Here is a 24,508-nt window from a genome sequence, read left to right on the forward strand (position 1 = left end):
AAGGACGGACAGCTTCATGAGGCGCCTGTGAGGTTTTATGTCTCTAAAGGACTTTTCAAGCTCACCTCTGCTTAAGAGCAGCTGCTGGGTGGGAAAAATAGAGCTAAGAGAAAGAGGGCAGGTGGGAGGTGGTGGTAACATTCATCTTTATTAGGTAACAGATGCTCAGAAGCCCTGGAATAGGGTTTTCAGACAGCAGATATGTTCCCTGGGGAACTTCCCCACCACCAGTTGCGTCTCATATCACAAAGCATCCCTACTCTGAACTCCATGTGGATAAATAGACTTTCTTCACATAATCCATAAAACAATTTCCTCCCACCCACAAACCAAAAAGTTACAGTATATACACACACATATAAAAAAAGTTGTAGGGACAGATGGACAGCAAATTTTTGAACAGTGTAGAAAAAAACAGGGCAAAGATCCCTCACTCTGGAGGGGGCAGAGACATACCAGCCATGCTAGGACCCTTGGTGCTTCATGCTATTCACTACCTGGGTTTCAGCCCAACAGCTTCTCCCAGCTCCTGGCCCAGCCAGTACTCCCTGCGGCACAGCCCCCAGGGCTCAGGCTACCATTAGTGATAAAGTGAAACCTCAGCATCACTGCTTTCCTAAAGCCTTACCTCCCATTTTACTAAAGCACACAACTGCCCACGTGCTGCACGCAGACCTGGAGAAATGCAAGGTAACTTAGGTTGCCACAGGCAAGGAGTTTCTGTATTTTAGGAAAAATACTCCATGACAAGGAAGACAGCATGAGAGCCACAGAAGAGGAAAACAAATCAGGAAGAGGCAATCTACCCCCCAAAACAGGATCACTGATAAGCTCATGAAGTTGGCAATGAGCAATCAAAATGTGTACAAATCAAGAGCTGTTCTGCACACTTAGGGTACCTGCTCAAAGCTTAAGCTGCTGCCACCAGAGCTTCCCCTACACTGATCAGACACTCTTGAGAGCAACCTCTTCCCCTCAAACAATGAGCTCCACCTCCAACCACCGACTCCAGGAAACAAGGGACACCCCAGCCAGTAGGATAGTACTGGCTATTGCAGCTGAGCGTCCACCAGCTATTCACCAAATAAAGTGGGGAAGGTAGGCAAACACCTTCTGGTCCCCACGCTTTTGTCCACAGCTACAGACCACAATCATTGGGAACAGGCTTTGCTGGGAGACGGGTTTCTTCTGGCCCCAGTTTCCATCTCCTTGAAGCTGGGCAACTCCAGGACTAGCATTATCTGTGTTCAATTACTGCAGCACATGAAATGGCCCTCCCAGATGCCAAAACACCCTGTGCAAAGGGAAACCACAAGCCCCTATCTTTCTCCTCTCATTCTGAAGGAGCTCATGCCTCTCTGCAAGAGCTGGATAAATGTAAAAGCTTCTTGCAAAACAGTCCAAGTTTGAAGGAGCTGGGCAGTACAGGCTTGATTGGGACAGGATGGGTTTGGATGGCTGCCTGTATCTAAATGCTTCGAGCTGCCAACATGGAGAACATGCTGGCCATACACATGGAGGAACAGCAATGCCCACTTGCCAAAGGCTTGTTTCCATGTATGCACATGTGAGAGGGCAACCACTCTGCACTTCTTTGGAGAAATACAACAGGAAAGGCAGAGAGAAAGAGGGCGAACCGTTCTTTGCCTGTCCCAAATCCACCTCCCACTCCTGGAAAGTCACAGGCAATTCAACACCTGCAAGTCAAACTGCTTGGAATAGCAACAACAACAAAGCTGGGAGACTTGCACCCTAAACCAGGGCCTCCCAAATCCTGTAGGAGCTGTGGAGCAGTTAGAGAAGGTAAGGAGAAACACCTGAAGACAAGTTCTGTGACTGGGAGTTGAGTAACGTAAAAAAAACTGTTTCTAAAAATTGTTTCTGCATCAACAAAAAGGCACCAGAGAAGCATTCACCCTTCATGCTAAGTGCAGGGCACAGCATGTCCACCTCTGCTGCCACCCAGCACCAGATGACCAGGGATGCTAAGGTCTACCAGGCTCTGCTTGTTGCAGTCTGCCACAAACCCACCCCCTGCTGAAAACTGGAGGCAGCTATCACAGGAAAAGACGCATGAAGCAGAAGGAAAGGGAAATCTGCTGCATTGTTCCCCATGTTTTTGTAAAGCCACAAACATTCCTATAAAAAAACCTGTATAAAAACTGTAGAGAAATTTTCCAGGCAGTACTGGCCCCAGGCGATATTCCCAGAGCACCTAGGTAAGTTGGGTCTAGGGGGCTTCAGTTTCCTGGCACACAACTCAAGGAGAGCTGGTGCGGCCCCATGGGACAAGGCTTGAACAGATCCTCTGCCCTCCCCAGAGATTTCCTTTCTGCAGAGGGTGTTTAGAAAGGGAACAGAATACCCCTGAGGACAGACACGGGATGTGCCACTTCTCTATGCCGTGGGCTTGTGGGCTTCTGTCCCAAGCAGGGACAGGTGATTTGTGTCGGGGCAGCGCTTCTCAACAGCCCCAGGCATAGTGACAAAAACCACAACTAGACAGATTCCTGCTGCAGTGCCTGAGAACAAGCAAGGAAGCTAGTAAAGCTAAACCTGGGGCAAGTTTAGAAAAAAATCAAACCCAAAACCCTTCCCTCCCTCTCCCACCCCATCCTGATCCCACCAGCACAGCCCTAACCTAGCACTTTTTCTAAGGTCCAGAAGGGAAGTCCAGGCTGATGCTCAACCAGGCTGTCTTTGCACAAAGGGAACCCATGCCAGTGTTAGGAGGCAGCGATGGCCGTGCCCCCACTGAGCTTGACAATCATCTGCTGGCAGTCGTTGCAGGAGCGCTTGTCCCCCACTTTCTCCAGGGTGCGGGCAGCCTCGGCCAGCAGCACTGCTCGCTGGCCCGGTGAGGACAGGAAGGAGAGGGGGAGATGGCGACAGGCCAACAGGATGGCCGTGGCTCGCTCCCTTTGGCCCGGCAACGTGTCCAGTTCACCTATGGGCAAACAGTGAAGAAAGAAAACTCATAACAGAGCAACCACCTGCATAAGAAAACCCCACCACACAGGCCCTCAACTGCCACCACCAAGCACAGGCTTCTCTGGCTAGCATCCCCTGGCTGAGCCAAGAGCAGGGGGCACCTGAGGGCCTTTAGGCTAGCAGAGGGGAACAGTCTAAGCTAGAGTCAGGTAGGAACTGTCAGTCCTGCGTCCTACAGAGGCAGTTCCTTTCAATTCACTTCCTAGGGCTCATCCCAACATTGGCATGCATGCTTCCCATTCCCTTACATCCTTCATCTTTTGGCTCTTCACTTTAGAATTCCCAGCTTCTGCCTTTGCACTGACGGCTCCAAACCCCAGACTGCCAAGTTTTGTGCACTTGTAGCTTCATGAAGGCAAATGTTTTCCAGTTTGTTCGCCCTCACCTCCAGCCCAGGGCTCACAGCTCACGTTAGCTGGCTTGTAGAGAACATGGCAGAAGCATTGCCTTGAGCCATAGGCTGATGGCAGCTCATTATCCTGACACAGCAGAAGACACTGCAGGTTGTATCTATGCCCCCCACACCTTGCCCAAGCACTGCCCCCTCCCAGTCCCACATGCAGTGAGTCACTGCCTGGGCCCCAGGGCTGACCTTGTTTGCTGCTCTGGGGCGTGCGCCTCCTCAAGCTGTGCTCCAGCAGCTGGTGGGTGCGGGTAGGGCTGGCACCTGCCATCAGGCGCACAGTGGCCTCATGGAGGAAAACCTGGAAGGGAAGGTAGGATGGAAGATGAGAGGTGGGCTGGCAGAGGGACGATGCTGTGGCTGAACTGTCATCCCTCAGCCACCACATTTCAAGAGCAGAGCACTGACACCTTGACAAAAACAGAGACCCATTTCCACGCTCCTGCCTCATCTTTCCACCTGTCTCTGGGGAATTTGCAGGTCAGGGCAACCATGAGGAAGGGGAAAAAACATTGACACCTAACTCTGAGTGGCCTGGAAAGGGGAGGATTGAGAGCAGGGAACAGGGTAGAAAAATCTGAAGGCAAACTTGGGCACTGTGGTCCAGGATTCTCAACCTATGCTGCTAGTGCAGTGCTTTGGTAACAGCATCAAACTTTGAAATCTAGAGTTTGACAACACCAGGACAAATCTTGTGTCCAAGTATTAGACTCTACTTCCTCTACAGAGGCTTAAAACTAGATGAACTGAAGAGAAGTGGGGAAATGCCAAGAAAAGCACCCGAGGCTCTACAGATGCAGAAGGCATTTGACCCTCCAGCTACTCAGCAGAGCCAACACAGCTGAGGAAGCTTCCTTCAACACTCCCCAGAGGTTCAGACCCAATCTGAAGCCACCTTAATAAACAGGATGCCATGGTATTTGGCAATACACATGTGCTGATGGTTTTCTATTCAGAAACTAAAGTGGATACTTCCCCACTTCCCACAGGAGCCTCCCTCATCACCCACCAAGAGAAAGTACGGAGGCTGGTAGTGGAAGAGCATCCCATCCCAAGCATCCAAACCACACAAGCTCTGATGCACCCTATGTTTCCAAGGGCACCAGCTTCCCATCACCCCCAGGAAGGGCTCTAGATAAGCTGGAGGTGGAGCAGGCAGGAGAGGCGAGCCATCACCTTGCGGTAGGCGGGTCTGAAGCTGTGGGCCAGCTTGCGCAGGCTCCCGAGGTCGCGCTGGAAGCCCGTCAGTTCGGGGGCCGACGCGTGGTAGGTCTCACCCAGCGCCTGGCTGGCGTTCGCCTGCTTCTGCCACAGGCTGGTGCGGAGGGAGAGCAGCAAGTCACAGGCAAGCAGCTGGATCATCTGCAAGAGGCAAGATGCCCAGGCACATACTTTTAGTAACACATAGCATTGGGCAAGTAACAAGCTACACAGTTGCTGGTGGGAAGGCAGCCACAGCACCTCCTGCCCACCTGGGGGGCTCCTCTGCCCTCCCCGCCGTGTCACCCTACCACAATGCACCAAAGGGAGCAGGCTTTTGCGTTTTGCCCAAGTGGCATCTCTCGACCAAGAGAAGGAAACGTGCCAAGGGCACATTGCATCAGTGTTACATGCCCTTGCCTGCACCTTTCACTGGGATCAATGCTAACAAATACAAAGTGATCCCACAGAAACACAGCCTACTGCAAAGGTTTTCCTGCCCAAAAAGTGACGCTAACTAGTGGGAAACAGCAAAGACAGCCATGCGACCTGCAGAGAAAAAAGAGGCAGTCTTAGCACAGCCCACAGTGGCTGCCAAACCTCTTTTCCCCATCTGCTGCTGCCCCCTAGCACCGCTCCCGGCTCTGGGAGGGCTCTCTGCCTGTGCTGCTGAACGGAGAGTGCCTCTGTACTGCACTGCAGAAACATTGCACAGTCACTGCCACAACATGCAATGCAACTACAATGCACTACAGCTGCCACCCAGCAACGACGAAAGGGACCAGAACCACATCCCATATGCCATGGAGGGAAGTTCCAGTTTTACGTAATCCTGGAAAGAAGAGAAACAAGCCCCACACAAACTCAGGAGTAGCACAGCATAGTCACACTTCTGTGTCAGAGGATTCAAACATTCATAAGTGTGGCCTGAAACAAGCAGACTTGACTGAGTGATGTCCTTTTCTACAGGTATCACCAACTTGACCTGGAGGAGAGATCGATACTTTCCATCTATGCAGGGCCAAATTCAAACTGGTCAAAGCAGCAGAAAGGGGTGACAGCTACTGGCACAAGAGGAGCAAGAGCTGACACCGTGCCCAGGGAGACGACACTGTACTTGCAGCTCTCCTCTCCCATACAGCAGAAACAGAACAATGGCAATGCCTTTTTCAAGGATAGGGAAGAAGCTCCCCCTCTAATCCCATGATACAGAGTGAATGGAGAATGCAGCTACAACAGAGAAGTGACACACCTGCAGCAACACCAGCCTTACAACCAAGACAGACCATGTGTTATCCCAGGGCTTACAATGCTTACATTGTTGAGGACAGTGCTGGACATGCCACTGCTCATGTTGAGGCTGTTCCACAAGTGGCTGCTGGCCCTCTCACAGTGACCCAGGGAGCTCTGCTGTCCATCTGCCTTCCCAGACAGAGAGGCCTGCATAGCTTTACACATGTAGAAGGTAGCTTTCACCAGGGCATTCCTGAAAGAGAAAGCAGGTTGCTTTCAAGCAATACCATGTCATGCTGCTACAGCATCAGCTTTCACTCTCCCACCTTCAAGAGATATTATCACTCCTTAGACAGAAAAAAGACGGCAATTGTTTCTCACCTACACAGACAGAACAGAGAAATGAGAGAAAGCTGGCAAAAATTCTCTAGTGCAGAAGAACTGAGATGGTGACACCATCCTTTCCATCATCACATGAGTTTTGGTTGATTTTAGAAGGTGGGAGACTGTGCAATTAGAACAAAGCCAAAAGACATCACTAAAGAAGCAACTATGACTGTGACTTCTAGTCCACAGCTTTACTATCAGTCTGCAAGCCTTGACCTACACATTAACTACTGTGCACACTGGCACTTGCAGAGCACAAGAGAACCTGCAGCTCCAGAGCACAGGTAGGTGTGACTCTACAGGACAGCATTAGGGGAAAGAGTCAACCCATTTAGAAGGGAATAGCAGTTTGAAAAGTGCATGAGGCCTACGCACTCTGACATCTCCAGGGACTTTGGCATGCGCTCCACTTCTGCAAAATGTGACCTCACAGCTGCATCATCCCCTCTGAGCCAAGCGATTGCCATAGCCACGGCTGCTGACCACCACCGGCACACCACGTCAGGACCTGCAAAACAGAACCAGCGGCTGCAGCCCAGGAGAGCACACCCGGCTCCCTCACACTTGGAGAACTGGACAGGTACCACAGGCCCTTGCCAGTGCCTTCTGCTGGGACTGATGCTAATGAGCCCAAACTGATCCCATGGGAACTCAGCCACTCATGTGAATGCTGAAATGTGCTGCAAGAACACAAAGGAACTTGGCAGCATGCAAACACCCTACATCTGACTGCAAGCAGAGTTTTGGATGGCATGTGTGTATCTTGTCAACAAGAATGTATCCCACCATCTTGTCTAGAAATTTGTTGACTTCCTTCCTGACAATGATCTGCACTCACCACCCCAAAATAACAACTCCACTCTTATATATACACTCATAATTGGCACCGATCACCATCACGACAAGACAGTACACTGGGCTCCCTACAGATTTTCTTTCATTATTTAACATCCCCTCAAAAACTTCCCAAAGCTTGCTTAGGGCAAAAGGACATATGTTCTGCTACTCTTACCTGCTTTTCAATTCTATGGCAATACTGACCCAAGCACAGACTTCCCTTTCAAAAAATAATTATTTTGTTTTCCTACTATACATTTTAGGTACAGCAGTTAGTCTGTGTCTAAAGCATCCCAGTGAGCAGCCAGGTGCTGTCTGTACCAACACCAAGCTAAACAAATACTCCAGCAGCTTGTTACCAACCCAGCCCAGATGAGCACATGGCTCAGAGGGATTCTGTAGCCCTTGCTGACCCACTAAATATACACCAAGGGACCAAAACAAGCCCTCCCAATATATGCCCAGAGCTTGCTTACAGCAGAGGCTGCAGGTCTGTGGAGATTGAGGAATATATCTGACAGCCACTGTGAAAGTGGGGGCAACCCAGTTCAATAGGTAATTAAATGGGAAAAAAAACCTCCTGTACTTCAACTGCAATGCTGCTATGTTTGTTTATGTGCTCCACCCTTCCTCCCCCTTTGCATTGCTAGAAGCAAGCTCTCAGGCGAGGGCACAGGGTTCAGATTGGAAATAAAATATTGCCCAACAATACAAATAGCAGCAGTCCCTGGCTGGGCACTCAGCATTGTAACACAGAGCCAAATTTATAAGCCTTCTTAATCACTTTCTCCAGTCTGAGCTGTGGTACCACACTGGCATGCAATCAGGCCTCACTCCAAGGACTACATTTCTCCTCTCAAACTAGAGTTTGAGAGGTGGTAGGGAGAGGGAATTTGTATTGGCAGTAGATCCTGCATCTGAAAGAGCTTCCATTCTGCTGGACTTACCCAGGGCAGACTTGAGTACAGAATTGCTGGCAAAGGGTGGGGCTCCACTTCCCATTGAGTCCAAGAATGAGTTGAGCAATTTCAGGTACTCCATTGCACCTGAGAATTCACTGAAACAAGGAACAGGGCAGATCTTTGCTGTGCTGTCCAACAGAAGATACCAAGGCACTTCTCGTTCACAAGTCATGTTTAAACAGTGCTGACCCATTAAGCCCACAGGAAGTTCAAGCTCTACAAGTAACACAACGCTGGTGGACTGAAGAGACCACGCCATGAGTAGAAGTGCAGAGCAATGCTCTGAGAGGAACAGCTTCACCTCTCCCCTTTCATGACCACCAGCACAGAACTAGATTTAACCTCATGTCTCACCTCAAACATGTCCTGGTCTATAGAAGAGGTAGGTACACACTAATTTTAGTCCTCCTGAACATTAAACTTTGTCTCAGCAGAGAAGGTGCCATCCATTTAGTTGAGCAATCAACCAGTATTATCCCAGCTAACACCAGAAATCCCCACCCCTCCCAGGTTCACCTTTGTATTAAAACCTCTCAAGTCAAAGAGGCAGAGCTTGCTCTGCTAATAAACAGTGGCAATCAGACTAGCATTGTCATTCCAAGTCTTTAACAAGGACTAACCAAGCAGTTTGCCCCACAGCACTTGGTCAGTGGTTATGAGCTCTGCCTCAGAGCCTGCTGCTGTGGCCAGCAGTGCCCAGTGGGCCACACATACTCACCACGACTCCTCCTCCTCTTGTCCCGCTACCTCTTTCCTCGTCTGAGGCTTCACAAGTGAATCCACTGCTCGCTCCAGCAGGTTCTCACAGAACGCCTGATGGACTTGTGCAATGGGATCCGCTAGAGAAGAATGATAAACCAAACCATTTAATTTGCATATCCCCCTAGACACCTCCCAATACACTCAGAAAGAAGAATCAAAATGAAGGAAAGAGCATGAGGAAGAATAGTAGAGGGAAATTCTCAAGAAACTAATGGAATGATTTAGAGACTAAGTTTTAGGGCTTTTTTATCCTTTCAATCCCCTTTTAAAGCTGCAGCCTTTGGCCAAAGATCCCTCTGGCACTTCAGCCTCTCAGCAAAACAGTGACAACACTGCTCTGCAGAGGATAAACCTTGGTCACCCCGAAGTCACTCCCCAAACATTCAGGGCCACCTTTGGGTTGTGTTCCAGCAGATAAAGAGACAAGCAGTGTGACCAGAACAGCATATAAAGGGAGGCAAGCCAGACACTGCAGGCTGAGGAGATGCCTCAGCTCCTCGTGCCCTCTCAGCCATCAGAACCACAAGCAGGGTGGGGATAAAAGGACACACTCTCAAACATGACACCCGTTTTTGTCCCAGACAAGAGTGGAAAGACTGCTTCAAAGTGCAGGGATGCCACACACTTGGGGAATGAGCGGCTCTCACCGGGATTCCTTTGTGTGCAGTACAGGCTCTCCTTCGCAGCAGACTTCACCATCCAGCTTCGTTCCACAAAAAACTTCTGTCCCAGGGGGTGGCACAGCCAACGCAACGAGTCAGGAATGGCACTTCGCTCCGAGCTGCACAGGCTTTGAGCCTGGCTGAGAAAGTAGCTCTGGTGAAAGGAGAGGACAAGACTGAGAACAGTATCTAAGGAAAGAGCAGCACCACCAAGGACAAAGATCATATCGTAAGTACAGCTCATATCATAATTGCAGGTCATATTATAATTGTAGTGCTAGTAGATGCCCTCTCCAAGATACAGCAATGCCAGCTTCCAGGCTTTCCTAGATCTCTGCTTGAGGGTGTGATCAGGGAAGATAACACAACTCACCGCCAGGAAACCAAGCTTGCCTCCACAGCGGGTTTTCAAGCCAACTGCAGCCGTCAGGTGAATTTCTGCCATTGTGCTGGGTGGGATTTTTTCTTCTGCACACTCAGCCAGATTCACAGCACACAATGCCATGTGCAAGCCCGAGTAAGCTGAGCTGGAGGGAAGTTTACCTGTACCAGGAGGAGAAGGAAAAGTGTTAATTTTTAATCAGTAGTACCAGCTACTAAATACTACCACAATTTGCAGGACTACTATCCTAAAGAAACAACAAGAACCTGTTGATATGAAGTTCTTTTTTTGCATGAACCTGCTGTGTTTTACTAAGTGGCTCCTAAAATTTGTCAGGCTAATTTCTAACAGCAGCCCTCCCAGAGGAGAGAGGCTGTAGTCCTCTCCCTGTATGCTCCAGGATCAGCTGAGTCTCCTCATTCAGGAAAACCAGACAGCAGATCTGCCACTTCTGCTCCCACCTGTTATGTGGAGCTGATGGAGCTTGTGATACGCTAGGGCTGCATCCCGAGCGCTGGTCTTGGCCTCATCCTCGAATCCTGCAGTGGCCTCCCTTGCCCGCCACTGATGAGAAGTCCTCTTCAGCAACCACCGCACCAGTGCCAGCTTCTGCAGGCTATAGCGGATCACATTCCAGGACAGGCTGCAGGCCAAGTCCAGGCGGGAAGCTGGCAGTGCTCGTCCGAGCACTGACAGGCAAGTCTGCAGGTTTGACGCAGCTGCAGCAAAATCACCCTGCAAATAACACAACGAAAGGTTCAGCAACAAAAATCACTATCAGAGACACTTTGGGACTACCTTGGCACTGGGAGCAAGACAAACTGACGTGCAAGTCAGGACAAGATCTTTAGCAGAGGGACATCAACACAGAAACTGAAAACCAGCTTGAAATCTGGCCCTAAATATACTTTCTACACATGGTTCTGATCGTGTACTCCCTGTGAGACACATCAACATTAGACAAAAAGAGCTTCCTGCCTTGTCAAACACCATGGAAATTTCCCTCAACAATATGTTGCATATAATGTTATAATATAATATTATAATATAATATAATGTTTCCTCAACAATAAAGAGGACTTCCAAGAGGCTGGAGGACAGCAGACAGACACAGCAGAGGCCGGATTCTGGACAAAACCCAAGATGTTGCTGCCAAAAACTAATACAAGGTGCAGTAGCTAGCAACAAGGACAGAAATTAGGAGCCTCTTCCATTCCTTCCATGCCTCACTAACTTAGGCTGAGTAGGACAGTAATCTGCTCAGAACAACCTGGCAACATCTTCTCTGAAATCACACAGGATGATCCACTCAAGGAATACAGTATCTTGCAAGTGCCACACCACTTCCTCACTGGGAAACATTTACCCACAATCCCATCTAAAAGATGCATTTGATGCAAAACAAGGAGTCAACTTTACCCGTGCCAAATCCAGGTCTGCTTGCTTGCGGTGCCTCCAGAAGGTGACTGAGGACCTTGAGTGCAGCCGGGTCACCGGCTCTCCGTGCACAAGGAGCTTTATAAACACACTCAGTACAATCACTCCATTCACAAGCCACAGGATTAGGGTGGGCATCACCCAACCAAACCAACCAGCTGCATCTACAAGGGATATCCCAAAAAGGAAAGTTAAAATCTAACCTGGACACCAAAAGCCTGGCAACACAATGAGTGCCGACTCTGAAGGATGTCTTGCTATGCTTGCCATGTGTTTAATGCAAAGAGTGCAATTCACTCAGGAAACACCTATACCAACACCTCTTCATCCAAACTCCAACCTCAACATTCCCAACCAAATTATTTTTATAAGACTGATGTATAAAAAAATGAATCAGCACTTAGTTTTCCAAGAGCTGTCTTCTGATTTTTCTGTAAGACACACCCACAGGTACTCAATACTCCAGTATCATTTTCCAATCTTAGTTAAATTTGCAAAGTGACACTGAGGAACCATAGTCAGGAAAACAACTGCATGCCTACAGAATCCCCCACCCTCTCCTAAACTGTACTTTTAACTATGAATTTTATGGGATGAGTGTATCAACAAGCCCAGTTGCAAGACTCCATAGCAACAGTATAGTAATACTTTATGATGAAGTGACAAAAATCAGTCAGTTACCTTAAAAACAAATACAAAGTGAACATGCCTCAAGACTGGTGAGGAAAGGAGGACACCCCTTACACCCTAAACTACTTTTCAAGGGTCTATGCCAAAAGTCCAAGCTGCTGGGCTACAAATAGGTGCCACCTCAACCTCACCACGCTGAGCCATGGCTGGTTTTATGCAAGAAGAATACTGGATGTGAACTGGAGCCATATCCAAGCTGGCTCTCCTTCCATGCCCTGCCCTGCAGTTACTGTCCTCCCCACCCATTAAACAAAGGTTGTACAACTCCCTGAACACACAAACCCATCCTGCTGAACCACAACGACCATCCACTTTGTGACTGGCAGCCTTCACAGCTGCAGGTGGCTTTTAGAGAGACCATGTAAGGCTGGACATCCTCTGTGGCCCAAACTATGCTAGCTCTTTACCTGACTCAATGGTCAGCACGTTCCTGCCGGAGCCATGGCGCACCAGGCTGTCGGACTCAGGGCTTCCTCGGGCGTCCAGGAGGGATGTCAGTGGATTGAAGGAAAGGCAAAGGAATGTGAGAGCACACAGGAGTATTCGAGAGCGATCCACCATACCAAGTGCCACAGGAGGGGAGTCAGGCTCATCTTTAACCTTCAAGGGAATAGGAATGGAGAGAAAAAGGAGAAAAAACACAATGCTTACCATTCTGGAGCACAAAAAATGTTTATGCTAAGGAAAGGGTAGGGAATAAGGAGAAACAGAACATGTATAAATTTTGAGCTCCAGATGAGCAAGGACTCCAGTAAAGCTTTTCTTAGCTTAGTAAGATAAGGCTGAAATATTTGACTGCCTTCAACTTCCTTCTGTGTCCAGTCATTTTAGGAATTAACTCTAACTGTATCCCTGGGTTAGGCCAGGATTAACCTTTGCTGCCCTTACTCTTTTGAGGATCTCCCAGAAAACCCACTTCTGTGATATCCACAAAAAAAAACCATAAGTCAAAGACAGCTAACAGCTTTCTGTTACTCTGATTACTTATGGTCTCATAAACCAGAACTGATGTCATCATCCATTTCCAAGTTCTCCTGCTTTACTCACTTGACATACATATCCTGGAAAACCATAGGCTCTTTGGGTAATGAAAATGCACTCTAAGTCCACAGAGACTGTACAGGGGCTGAAGGATAAGCACAGTTCTTCCAGCAACTAAGGTAGGGCTCAGGTAATACAACTCAGGAAATAGTCTCAATAATTTAAAGAAAGATAAAACACACACATGCACCTTCCTCATCCTTACAGAGGATCTCTAAGCCCTACAAATCTGCTTACTAGATGTCTGCTGGTTCCACTCTTGAGAATAAGAAGAATTTAAATTCTGGCTCTTAAATATCCTGAAGAAGATAGCTTGAATTTGGAAGGTAAAGTCACACATACCTTTGCATCATCAAGGAGCGGGCTTCCTGGCTCTGAATCAATGGAATAGGGAGAGAAGCCAGCCTGAGATCCTGAATCAGAGGCTGGAGGAGACATCAGCAGCACATTCTGGTTGAAGTCATCAATCTTCAGGTCTACATCGTTGTCAACCAGACTGCTCAAGTCAATGCCCTTCAACAGCTCTGAAAAAATCAAAGTGCATTATGTACATGTGTCTCCATCCTGACTCCTGTCAGTGGCTCTCAGATTGGCTCAGTCATCTGGAGTAACAGTGACCACTGTCAATACAACCTTTCTGAAGAATAAGAAACTGCAAGATACATCCTACATCCATGCTGACTGTCTCCCATCTGCTACAGAGCCTCCACAACTTACTGTTTTTTTGGTTAGCCAGCTTCAGAACCATGTTCTCCTGCCTCAGCTTATGGTTAGCTTGCTGCAGGTATTTAATGTAGTCAATGGCTTTTCTCAGGACTCCAGACTTGTGCATCTGTAAGGAATTAAATGTACAAAAAGCAGTTTATAATAAGAGTATAAAAGGATCACTCCTGCCTGTAGGAATACCACAACCCTTTGTATCATGTGGTAAAAAAAAGGTATAAAGAACCTCTCAGCAGCTGCAAAGGAGCCATTAGCAGAGCATGCTCTGTGGGATGTATCAAAGATAGACAAGGATGAGGTCTCTCTAAGCTCTTTTAAAAACAGTACAAGAGAAACAGATTAACATCCAAATTACAATGGAGTTCACACCTACGTTTCAGGCAGAAATAGTCCTTTGAAAGTACCACAGTTTACAAATGAAGTGGGTCAATTCTGGGATAGAACAAGCTGCTGCCTGATCACCAATAAATTCTGAGATAAGTAGTTCCCTCCTTGCCTTACTCGCTTGGCCATCTCCATGCAAATCCTTGCTTCCAGCAGCAGCGGGCAAGCTTATCTTCTACACATAAGCCAAAAGTACTGTGAAGCCACTGCACACTACCCATGTTTTTAAAAGCTTTCACTTCCAATGGAGTGGAATAGGAGGTGACTTCACTAGTACACTTATTTCTTCAGTAGTCACAGAAGGTATCAAGAATACTACTGCCTGTCTCACCAGCATGAGGTAAAGCGAGTAGGAACAAACCCTGAACATGTGGTGCAAGAAATCTTGCAGTATTTCAGCAAGCAGGAGTTTTTACAGCTCAGTATCTAAAGGAAATAAACTGGAAAGCTCTGTAAACCCTCATCCTTACTGCAGTCACATGGAAAAGGAAACTTAATTGAAGCAAGATCTGGTTTAGCAGAGTTATCAAAACATCCACTTGGACATTCTACCTAGAGGGCCTATTTTAAGTTAGACCTAATTAATATAAGAACAAATGCATAAGGTATAACTTATTTTCAGGAAACAGTACCACTAGCATAGTAAAATGAATACTTTACAGATGACCCTTCCTGAATACAATTATCGAGCACAAGTGATTCTCACCAGTCTTACCCCAATACACATGTGCATGCTACTAACAGCGGCATGTGCCCAAATGCTTCATTTGTTTGAGCAAATGAGCACCTGAAGACAAAGTATGTATGACACCACATTTGCACTTATTTCCCATCTTTACCTTGGCATCTGTCCCCATGACGAGGTCCTTCAGCTCAATGATTTTGTCATTTATGGATGACCGGTAGCGCTTTTCAATGATGTTATGAGTTGTTCTCCTCTCTCCTTCTTTAGGTGGTTCAGGTTGCTTGACACCCCCAGGAACTTGTTTGATAGGCACCTTTTCTTGTCCCACCATCACCGGCATTGTGGTCAAAATGGTCCCATTGCTCCCAACAAGGGTCTACAAAGACCATGCGTAACAAGTGTCAAGAACAATCAGCCAATTTAGATAAAGTTTATGATGGCAAAAGAAGAAGGAGTAAACAAAAAGGATTCGGGAAAAGTTGGTACAGCTCAGAAAATGTGTGAGATGCCAAATTCCTTCCATCTTTCTTAGCTGGCACAAACATTGGCACAGAAACGCAAGAAAAATCTGTCACTCTGGCTCCCACACTGGTCAGTGTGGAATAGGAACATCTCTTGTTCTCCAAGCACATCAACACTTCTGCCAATACTACGCTCTGTTCATCCACTTAAATAAATAAAGGGACTAAAGTTCCTCCTTGTTCCTACAATCTTTACACTCCAAGTGTCAAAATCCACCTTTCCTTTGGAGAAATAGCCATGAAAACAGCAACAGCCTACACTACTTCAAATGACACAAGTAACGACACTGATGGAAAGGATCCAACTATGAAAAAACAACCTTCGGCTTGAGGAACACAGTTCAAATTGTGATTTGAATTTCATTAAATTAAAAAAAAAAAAAAAAAAAAAAAACCAATCCATAAGCCATAAAAATACCTTAATATAAGGAACTAAGACTAATGAGTGATATACAGCAGAATGGAAAGCTCAAACTTGGGCATCTAGATGTAGGACAGACCATCTAAGCAAACTAAAGCAGTATGTACTCAGAAATAAAAAATTATGAATCCCACCAGAACAGCTGCATAGAGGGGCTCCTAGGACAGCTGTAATGAAAGGAAGTTCAGACTGCTTAATCCAGCAAAGCAAGATTTAGAAAGGCACATGTGCTCTCTGAAGTACACCAAGGATCAGGGAAGCAAGTAGCTATGGAGAGTAAGAGTTATTTCTGCCAGAAGATAAAACATAGTAACTAGCCTAGAGCAGCTAGCCATGAGAATAAACTACTAATGAGCAATTTCAGAAACAATTTTGACTGAAATAGTCTTCTAATTGGGATACCAGAAATTAATTCAGTTTCACTTCAAGTTGGAACTTGACAAATAAATGAATTTAAGTCCTATACCTTTCCTTGGCTAATATCCACCTAATTTCAATGTGTTCAAACATGCCTCAGATAGACACAACCTCATAAGCCTCAAGTTGTGTGAAAACGTCATCTAAAAGCAAGCAGATTAATTGAAGATTTTAGCCTGGCTGCTAGTAAGTATCTAAGAAGCGTACCATGCTATTGCAAAACAAGTCAAAATTTAGGTCCACACTGACAAGCTTATCTCCCCCAGTAAATATTTATACAAAGATATCTGTTCAGAACATACAAGATCATAATAAATGTTTCTTTGGGGGCATAAATTTCTAAGACTTGATTAGAAGTGGAGGCCATGAAGCACAATTGCCACCTCCAATGATTATGACAAATCCTCCCTGAATATGCCCTCTGAAAAGTAGTTTAATTAGTTGTCACATTTAATATACTACTGTTAGACACTACTGATGTGCAAAAGGAAGTTCCACAGGTACTCTGAGTAAGTTTGTAGCTTTTGGTTACAAGTTAAAAACTAGACTGAGTTTTTAGGCCATATTTCTCGTAGTACCAGAAAAAGGTAAACAGAAATGTGCCCTTGATCTTTGCTTACTGGCCATGGGAAGGCAGCCAAACAATACAATCTCTGTGTTTACCCGTGACAGAAACAGGGTATTACTTGCCCTGGACATGTGTACAACGGCCCTCAAAACCCCTTCTTGTCTGTGCCACTGCAGAATACCAAAGCACGAATCTCTTCCTTGTGGTAACTCTACCTTGTGGTAATCAGTGAGGAGAGGGATGGAAGGACAGCCATAGGGTACCTGCAGAGCTGTGGTCTGAATGGGAGCAGTGAGTGCTGTCAGTGCTGGGTTCTGTACTGCAGCCATAACAGGATTGCCATCTGTTTTCAGGGTTGTCAAGACCAGAGAATCCGTTTTTATGATCTGAGGTTGGACGAGAACCTAGGTTGAAAAGAGTTACAGGTGAAGAGGAGAGCAGGCACGTATTTCCCCGATGATCTCAGTAGCCAGAGGTAAGCACTGACAGAGCTGTAATAGCTTTAACTCAGTGGCTGGCAAAAGAACAAGGTATTTCTTTGACTTGTACCCTGCATCACCTGGATGCTTTCCATCAGCCTCAATGTAAACTCTGAGCAGGAGACAGTGCGAACAGCACTGGATAGAGTGGGGCAGAGGAACCACCAGGACAGTGGTTTTCAAACCAGTCATCAGAAGTAAACAAGTATATAAAAACACAAAAGAGCTGATGGAAAAGCAGCTTTCCCCTCTCCAGTTACACCTATAATTAGCTCTCTACATTAACTGTCTGAGTATTCAGTCTAACACAGCTAGGACAGTCTGCTTTGGCAAATACCCATAGTAGCTTCTCCCTGCAATTTCACTGAAAGGATCTGTACCCTTTAACATCAAGCAGATCAAAATCTACTGTAAGTTATTTTGCTCTTATTTCTTTCAAATACCTTGTTGACTCTCTGAGAACATGAGAGATGGCATAGTACAACTTAACCATAGCAACTTTGTCATACTGAGTCTCACGGACAAACATTTTTCTTTAATACAAAGATGCACAAGAGTGAAAAAAAATCACATGTCACTGTAAAACAGTAAAATTATGAAAAAATGATAGAAGAATTAAAATAACACATTCCAGTATCAACCAGTCCTTATAAGATGTGGTAGAGGTGAAGGACGTGCAAAGAAGAAGACAAAAGTCAAAGGAAGTCTGTTCAAGTGAAGTTTCCGACTGGGTTTAGCAGTACCAAGTTAAAAAATAAATTTAGACTGCATTTAATTACTGTTTTACTGAAAACAGTTGCTGAGCATTGGCCAGAAGTCAGATCACATCTCACAACAGGGACTCTCACACATGACCTGCATGAAGTAAAATGCTTCTGGGACACAGGCTGGCTAAAACCTCTCAGGTTTTCTCACATTTGTGCAGAAGCGATCCCAGCCAGGATTGCCAGCCCTACAGCTTCACCACTTCTCCCCAGGCAAGCCAGGGGACCAGACCCATGAAAGCACTTTCTTGTTCTGCTGGATCCCCCCAGGATGCCACATTTTTACTTACTGGAACTTGCTGAACCTGTGGTGCAGCAACAGTCTGGACCGTGGCTGGCGTTAAGGTCTGGATGGTGCCGTTGGCAGCCTGCGTCAGCACTCGCTGGGCCTGCACTGTCTGCTGGATCGTCACCGGCTGAACCTGGGAGGATGTCACCAGGCTCTGGACCTGAGGCTGGAGAACTGAAAAGGAGAAGAGATGTCAGAAATGGTCGAGAGACACACACCTCCTTCACGGAGCCTGGAAATTCTTCTAGCATCACTCCTCTTCTTCCCACTGCTTCTTAGTAGGCAGCATTCATCTAGCCCATCCCACATGCTGGGAAACTTCCAGCTGCTCTGGTGCCTTCTGCAACAGGGCACTGCACCTAGAATAGCAGCTTTCCAGGAGGCACAGAGACAATAGAGCCAAAACCCTTTAGTCTGATAGCACAGGACTCTGCTTCAGTGGCATTATACGGGACATCCAACCTGAATTTTCCCACTCCCCCTGGTCTTGGTGGAGTGTATCCTGTCATGTATCCTATATCCTATATAGGTATCTGTCATGTAAATATCCTATCTGTCATGTAAAGAATCAAAACCTACTGAAGAGGATCAAGTCATCCAGCAGTCACAAAGGAAGACTGCTAAATATTCCTACAGGTGTCTCTGCTCAGTGTAAGTACTGAGCTCCAGAGTTTGGTAGACAAAATGTGCTTCCATTCCAGACTGCTGTGTGGGACACACTGGATCTGCCCAGTGCACCCATCAGTGGGAGGACAGGATTGCCAACAATGACGTTTTAAGACATCTTTTCACAAGCCTCCCAAGAGCCATAGGGCAGAAGGCAAATCCAGAGGAGAAGAGCAAGAAAACAATTATGGTAAGAGGTCACACAAAAACACTTAAGATCTCGTTCCTGACAATTTCTTAAGCTCCCCAACTCCAAAGCCATGCAGGTAGGAGAAGGGACATCCTACAGGCAGCATCACAAGAAAGGATCATCAGGCATGTCATGCCTGATGATGCACTTGGAGTTTGAACACTGATGCCATTTACTGCAAGTACACCAGGCACACCTGTAGCCCGAGCACTGCAAGCACTACCTTGGAAGCTTGTGGCTGCATTCTGGTAGATGACTGGCTGCTGGATAATCCTGGTCTGGGGAGCAGAGCTGAACGTTGGCGTGATCATGACGGCCTGCTGCTGGAGCTGAGGCTGCACCGAGGGCCGCGGCTGCAGGACAGGGGCTGAGCGTGGAGGGGCTGGAGGCGTCGTCTGCGCTGCTTTCACCGGCAGGCTCTGGAGCTGGGGGGATGCAGGGGGTGCCGGGAAGGTTTGGAGCTGCACCTGGCTGTAGGGCCGCTGCAACTGCGGCTCCAGGGTCCTGCTGCTGCTGCCACTACTGCCCTGGAAGGTGCTGCACAAGGGATCCGAAAACAGGTCTGGAAAGTCTCCTGCCTGGTTACTGACAAACTGCAGCATCTCTGTAAAACAGAAGAAAATTTGTTCAACGCTATTTCGTCACCCGCATACTTTGACACCTGCCATTTACATCATGGAATTACAGTGTGTGTGCACAGAATGAAGCTCTGGGTCCTTCAAAACCTTCAGAGAACATCACACCAATGCAACACCTCCAGAGAGACCAGTGGCCAGCAGCAAAGCACTGCTGCTGCTGTTTAGGGTGAAAAGTAAGACCCTCCCACAACACTTTTCCAGACAACAAGATCCAAGCACAGACTAGACCTTAAAGCCATCTCCCATACATATCTAAAATATTAGAGTCTTGTTCCATCACTCCTTCAGTCTAACCCTTGCAGAAGGAAGAAACCAAGCACCTCCACAATTCCAGCACTAACCACCCAACTTTTTAGAGCTTTCAAGTCCCTTATCTGTACTGCCCCACAGAGTATCTGGAAAAAGAAAAGACAGGATAAAAATTCATCTTCTCTTTCTTTTACTTACAAGCATAACAAAAATTGGGGAAAAACCAGGAAAGGAAACACCACTTTATAAAACTATACCATGATAAATCCATGCATGTGTTTAAAACATCAGAATAACTTTTTCTGTTGGTTTTCTGCCTGCAATCACTGGACAACAGGTTTTCTCCATCCCACCTTCTCCAGGATTTGATGAACCCACATCAAGAAGCTCCTACTGTAACACTATAGGCCTTCCCCCTAGAGGTGAACATTTCACAACCAAGAGATCATTGTTCATAAGCAGAGCTTCCTCTTCCCTCCATCTAATCCAATTTAATACCTTAAGACATATAAATATATCTGTGTCTGTGTGCAGACAGTGGCATGGGGAATCAGACATTCTTCCCCACCCCAGGACCTGCCTCTGAGGCACTGGCTCTTCCATGGTTTTCTGAAAGTCTTATATATTTTTTTCTGGAAACAGGAAAAGAGGGGACCCACAAACCTAAGAGAGATTATAACAAAATAATAAAAATGGGTTTAGGAAGCAAAAAATAGATTTCTGATTTATAGGAAAAAATACTGCAAAGGGCTTCTTACACCAGGACCTTTCTGAATCACAGACCCCAAAGGATGTCACTGCTGTGATTTATGAAGTAGATTTGAAGCAGTAAACTTTTGACAAGAAGTTTCCATGGATTATGGCCCAGCAATAAGAGGGCTATTGATTTGCTCAGCTCTCTGAAATGCCACCCACACATTATCCAATTAATTTGTCTGACACTCCTCTGTCTGAAACAGAGCAAAGGGATGAATCCTCCTGCAAGCCTCTTGCTCCCTCAATACACATTTCGACACATTTCTGTGATACTTCTACTTTTCCCTTTGGATAGCAATCCTTCCACACCCTGACACACAATTAAGCACTGGCCATGATCACTGCTCTCAAGAACTAGAGTCTATTGGAGGGAGGAGCCTAGGAGGAGATGTGTCCTCCTGACCTGTTCACAACCTGATGCTAAGTGGGGACACACAGCTCCCCCAGCATGAGGCAGCAGCCACCCTTGGGGACCATCTGGACCAAACCCTTGTCTTCACTAGAGAATGAAAGATTTATTTTTTTAATGCATTGCCTTAACTGGCTTTCACAAAACACTAGCAGAACAAAGAGGGCTGTTTCAAGATCAACATCTAGATGGATATTAAAAGGCTCTTCACATTCCAACTGACTTCAGCTAAGACCATCCCAAATAACCCTCACTGTGATAAAACTGATAATCCAGACTACTTCCTGAACTCTGCATTTGATGGTATTGCAATTTAACTATCAGACAGCACAATTGCAAGTAGGAAATAAACATAAATCAGATAAGATTTGCTGTGGTAAATTCCAGCATAAGAACAAAATTTCAAGCATTGTGTTTTAAGGAATGCTGTGTTTAATGCAGCAGATTTAATAGATTATTTTAAAAACTGCTCCTGCTCTCACAAGTTAAATCACATCTTATGACAGACTTAACATGGATTAAATGCAAAAAGTCTAAAGCTTAATTTTTAAGAATTAAGACTGCCAGGAAGTCTAGCAGTCTCAATTAAAACCCACCTTTTTTAAAGGGCTCAAGAGCTTTCCTAATAACAACACACAAAAAATTATAAGCAAGAGAAACAGCCAACACCCAAAATCTGTATCTCTGCTTTTTAAAACACCTTTGCCTACCCAGAACGCAGAATATCTACACTGACTGTGAGAAACCTCAGGTGCTTCTGGAGCCATCAGTGATAAACCTGGTGTCACCAAAGCACCTGCACCCTCTGTGCTGGAAAGGTATCTAGGTCTCAGGCCCTAAAGCAGTGACCTTACTGCAGAAAAAAATCCCAGCCCAACCCAAGGCTAAAAAATGTCAACAAGGTATTACAAAACCAAAACTGAGCCCACCAAGGGCTTCTGCTGCTTTCATCAGCCCAGGGCCTGGATACCTGGCAGAAAGGCAAGGGCTGGGCTTCAGCTGCCTTTCCCAGGCAGTGGCTCAGCTCTCCAGCACAAAGGCTGCTCTTCCTCACACTCCTGGAGGTGCTGTGCTCTGAGAAAAAGAAAGCAGCAGAGACCTCAACCTCAACAGAAACAACCTCACTGTCCTGAACCCTGATGTGCTTCAACCTCCCACCGACTCAAACCTCGTACTCCGATGTTACCCAGCAGTGCCCTGCCAGCAGAAGATGCCCATGGCTGGTGGAGAAGCTTGTGCTGGGGCAAGAGGCAGAGCCTTTGGGCTCAGCACTGCTCAGCACTGGGGCCCCCCGGCCACTCTTGTGCCCTGTCTTGAAGTATGAACCCAGTGAGCACTGACATCCCAGAGTACATCTGCCACAAAAAATCAAAATCCATGCAACAGGCAGTGAGGAGCCCCCTCTGTCTGAACAGGAGAGAAACACCCACACAGATGACTTAAAAATAAAATGAAAATCCTTGCAAAATTTCAAACCCTGAGATGAATCTATGCTGATGCACAAAAAAAGCAGGATTATCACATATCTTCCCCCTGCCTTCCCCGGGAAAATCCACCCCTGGAGGTGGGGAGGAAAATGAAGCTCGTTTTCCTAAGTTACTCATCGCTCTGAATCACACCTCAGTTCAGAGCCATTGCTGGGTTCATCAATTCGTCTCAGTTTCCATATGGAACCTGAGAACTCATTACGTGGAGCTCAAACAACAGCAGGCACCTCCTTCAATGTGCGCTATCAAACTTTATGAGCAATAACCAAGCCCATTGCACTCTCATAAGGCACATTCTTCTTTTATAACAAAAGAAAAAAAGGAGTATAAACTTTGCCTCAAGCTATGTGGTGTCAGTGAAAGACCTTAAAATACTGGGAAAATTTTATCTCCAGATACTAAACAAGGATATTTTGGACACCCCCAAAACTGAGCTCTGTTTGGGATTACAGCCCAGCAAAGCAGTAAGCTAAGGCAGGAGCTCATCTCCACCAGCCTACAGCACAGACCACACTGAGAAATGTCATTTTAAACGGGGTTTTCAGGAGCTGCCTGGTGTCGCCAAAAATATACATAAAATAGGCGTCACACGCAGGCGCTTCATCTCGCTGCACTTCGGTGGAAAACAGGGGGTTTCTCACAGGTCTGTGCTATGCCAGCGATGCAGTAAAGTTTTCGGATGACAGGGAAAATGGGAAATGTAAGCAGTTAGAGCTGTTTCGATGCAGGAGGGCTTGGAGGCTCGGCCTCCCACGGGCACAAGTGGAGGCACAGCTTCAGCCATCGTTTAGCACCTACTTTAAAAAGCCCACGAGGAAACACGAGGGGAACGTGGGCAGCGCCGCTTGCCCCGTGGATCTGCGGCAGGAGCAGGGGAGCGCGGTCAGCGCTTTCCCCGACCCCTTCCCGCGCCGGCCACCGGTGGAAGGGTGGGCTCGGCAGCTCGGACCCCCACATCCCCACCGCCTTCCTGCGGCTACGGCCTCCACTCCAGGCGTGCGGCAGCCCCAAGGAAGTCGCTCAGAAGCGCTCCCCTGACAGGAGAGACACGCGTGGCCGCTCGCCAGGCGAGCGCTGCCCGGCGGGACGCGCTCCGCTCCCCCGCCTGTGCCCACCCGAGACGCGGCATGCCCGCTCCCCCCCGCGCGCCTGGCAGCCCGTACCGCGTGGGAAGCGCCCCCACCCTGAACACTCCAGAAACACGATCCAAGGACCACCCACCCACGCCTCCTACCCCAGCAGCCGCGGGCCCGCGCGGGAAGACCGGAGCGCTCCCCCTAACACGCGTGGGGAGCCCACGCGCGCCGTCTCCACCCCACCCCCCGCTCCTTCCCGCGGCTCCTACCGTCGATGTCGCCCAGGGTGAGCTCGTCGCCCAGCTCAGTCAGGGTGTCCATGCTCTCGGCGGCCAGCTCGCCGCCCTCCATCGCGCAGGGCGCGCCGCCGCCCCGGGCGCTCAAGCGGAGGCTGCTGCCGCTGCCGGCGGGCGCCGCCGACCCCGCGCCATCTTGGGCCGGCCCGCGGCCCCGCCCCCGCGGCCCCGGCGCGCGCGCCCCCCGCGGTTTGTTGTCAATGAGACCAGGTCGCCCCCGGCCAATCGGCGGCCGCGGCGGCGCGTGGTGTGATGGCGCGTCAGCGATCAGCAGCTGCGATTAGCATAGCCCGCCCCGCCCCACACGCTGAATATTCATGAGGGGGCGGGCAGCGCCGCGCGTGGGAGCGGCACCGACGTCACCGCCCCCGGGAAACGCGGGCGGGGCAGGGCCCTGGGCCCAGGATGCCGCCGGGATGCGCGGCGGAACGGCCAGCTGCAAGGCGGCGGCGGACAGAGCATGGGGTTTGTCCTTCTCTCTGCAGCGCCCACGGACCCTCACC

General features: G+C 47.8%; 1 protein-coding gene across 1 annotated transcript; it reads right to left on the reverse strand.

The window, feature by feature from the left end:
- Window positions 1-129: 129 nt before the first annotated feature.
- SREBF2 (sterol regulatory element binding transcription factor 2) lies at window positions 130-24,144 on the reverse strand. Its single transcript, XM_053977698.1, has 19 exons — window positions 23,979-24,144; window positions 19,318-19,698; window positions 18,240-18,412; window positions 16,970-17,110; window positions 14,934-15,155; window positions 13,705-13,819; window positions 13,330-13,511; window positions 12,354-12,546; window positions 11,239-11,420; window positions 10,281-10,554; window positions 9,811-9,980; window positions 9,423-9,591; window positions 8,732-8,852; window positions 7,999-8,108; window positions 6,590-6,722; window positions 5,912-6,080; window positions 4,571-4,756; window positions 3,584-3,695; window positions 130-2,947 (listed from the first exon to the last, which is right to left on the reverse strand). Exons 1-19 carry the CDS (start codon window positions 24,058-24,060, stop codon window positions 2,727-2,729), a joined length of 3,336 nt encoding a protein of 1,111 aa, XP_053833673.1. The 5' UTR covers window positions 24,061-24,144; the 3' UTR covers window positions 130-2,726.
- Between the last annotated feature and the right edge of the window lie 364 nt (window positions 24,145-24,508).

The sequence above is a fragment of the Vidua macroura genome, chromosome 5 (assembly GCF_024509145.1).
Source record: "Vidua macroura isolate BioBank_ID:100142 chromosome 5, ASM2450914v1, whole genome shotgun sequence".
Lineage (NCBI taxonomy): Eukaryota > Metazoa > Chordata > Aves > Passeriformes > Viduidae > Vidua > Vidua macroura.

Excerpts from the sequence above, each read along its gene's own strand:
- SREBF2 (XM_053977698.1), bottom strand. The coding sequence starts at position 24,060 with ATGGAGGGCGGCGAGCTGGCCGCCGAGAGCATGGACACCCTGACTGAG. Across the intron at positions 13,512-13,704 it reads GCTGGCTAACCAAAAAAACA|AGCTGTTGAAGGGCATTGAC; the intron begins GTAAGTTGTGGA and ends TGATTTTTTCAG. Across the intron at positions 3,696-4,570 it reads TCAGACCCGCCTACCGCAAG|GTTTTCCTCCATGAGGCCAC; the intron begins GTGATGGCTCGC and ends CTTCCCTTCCAG.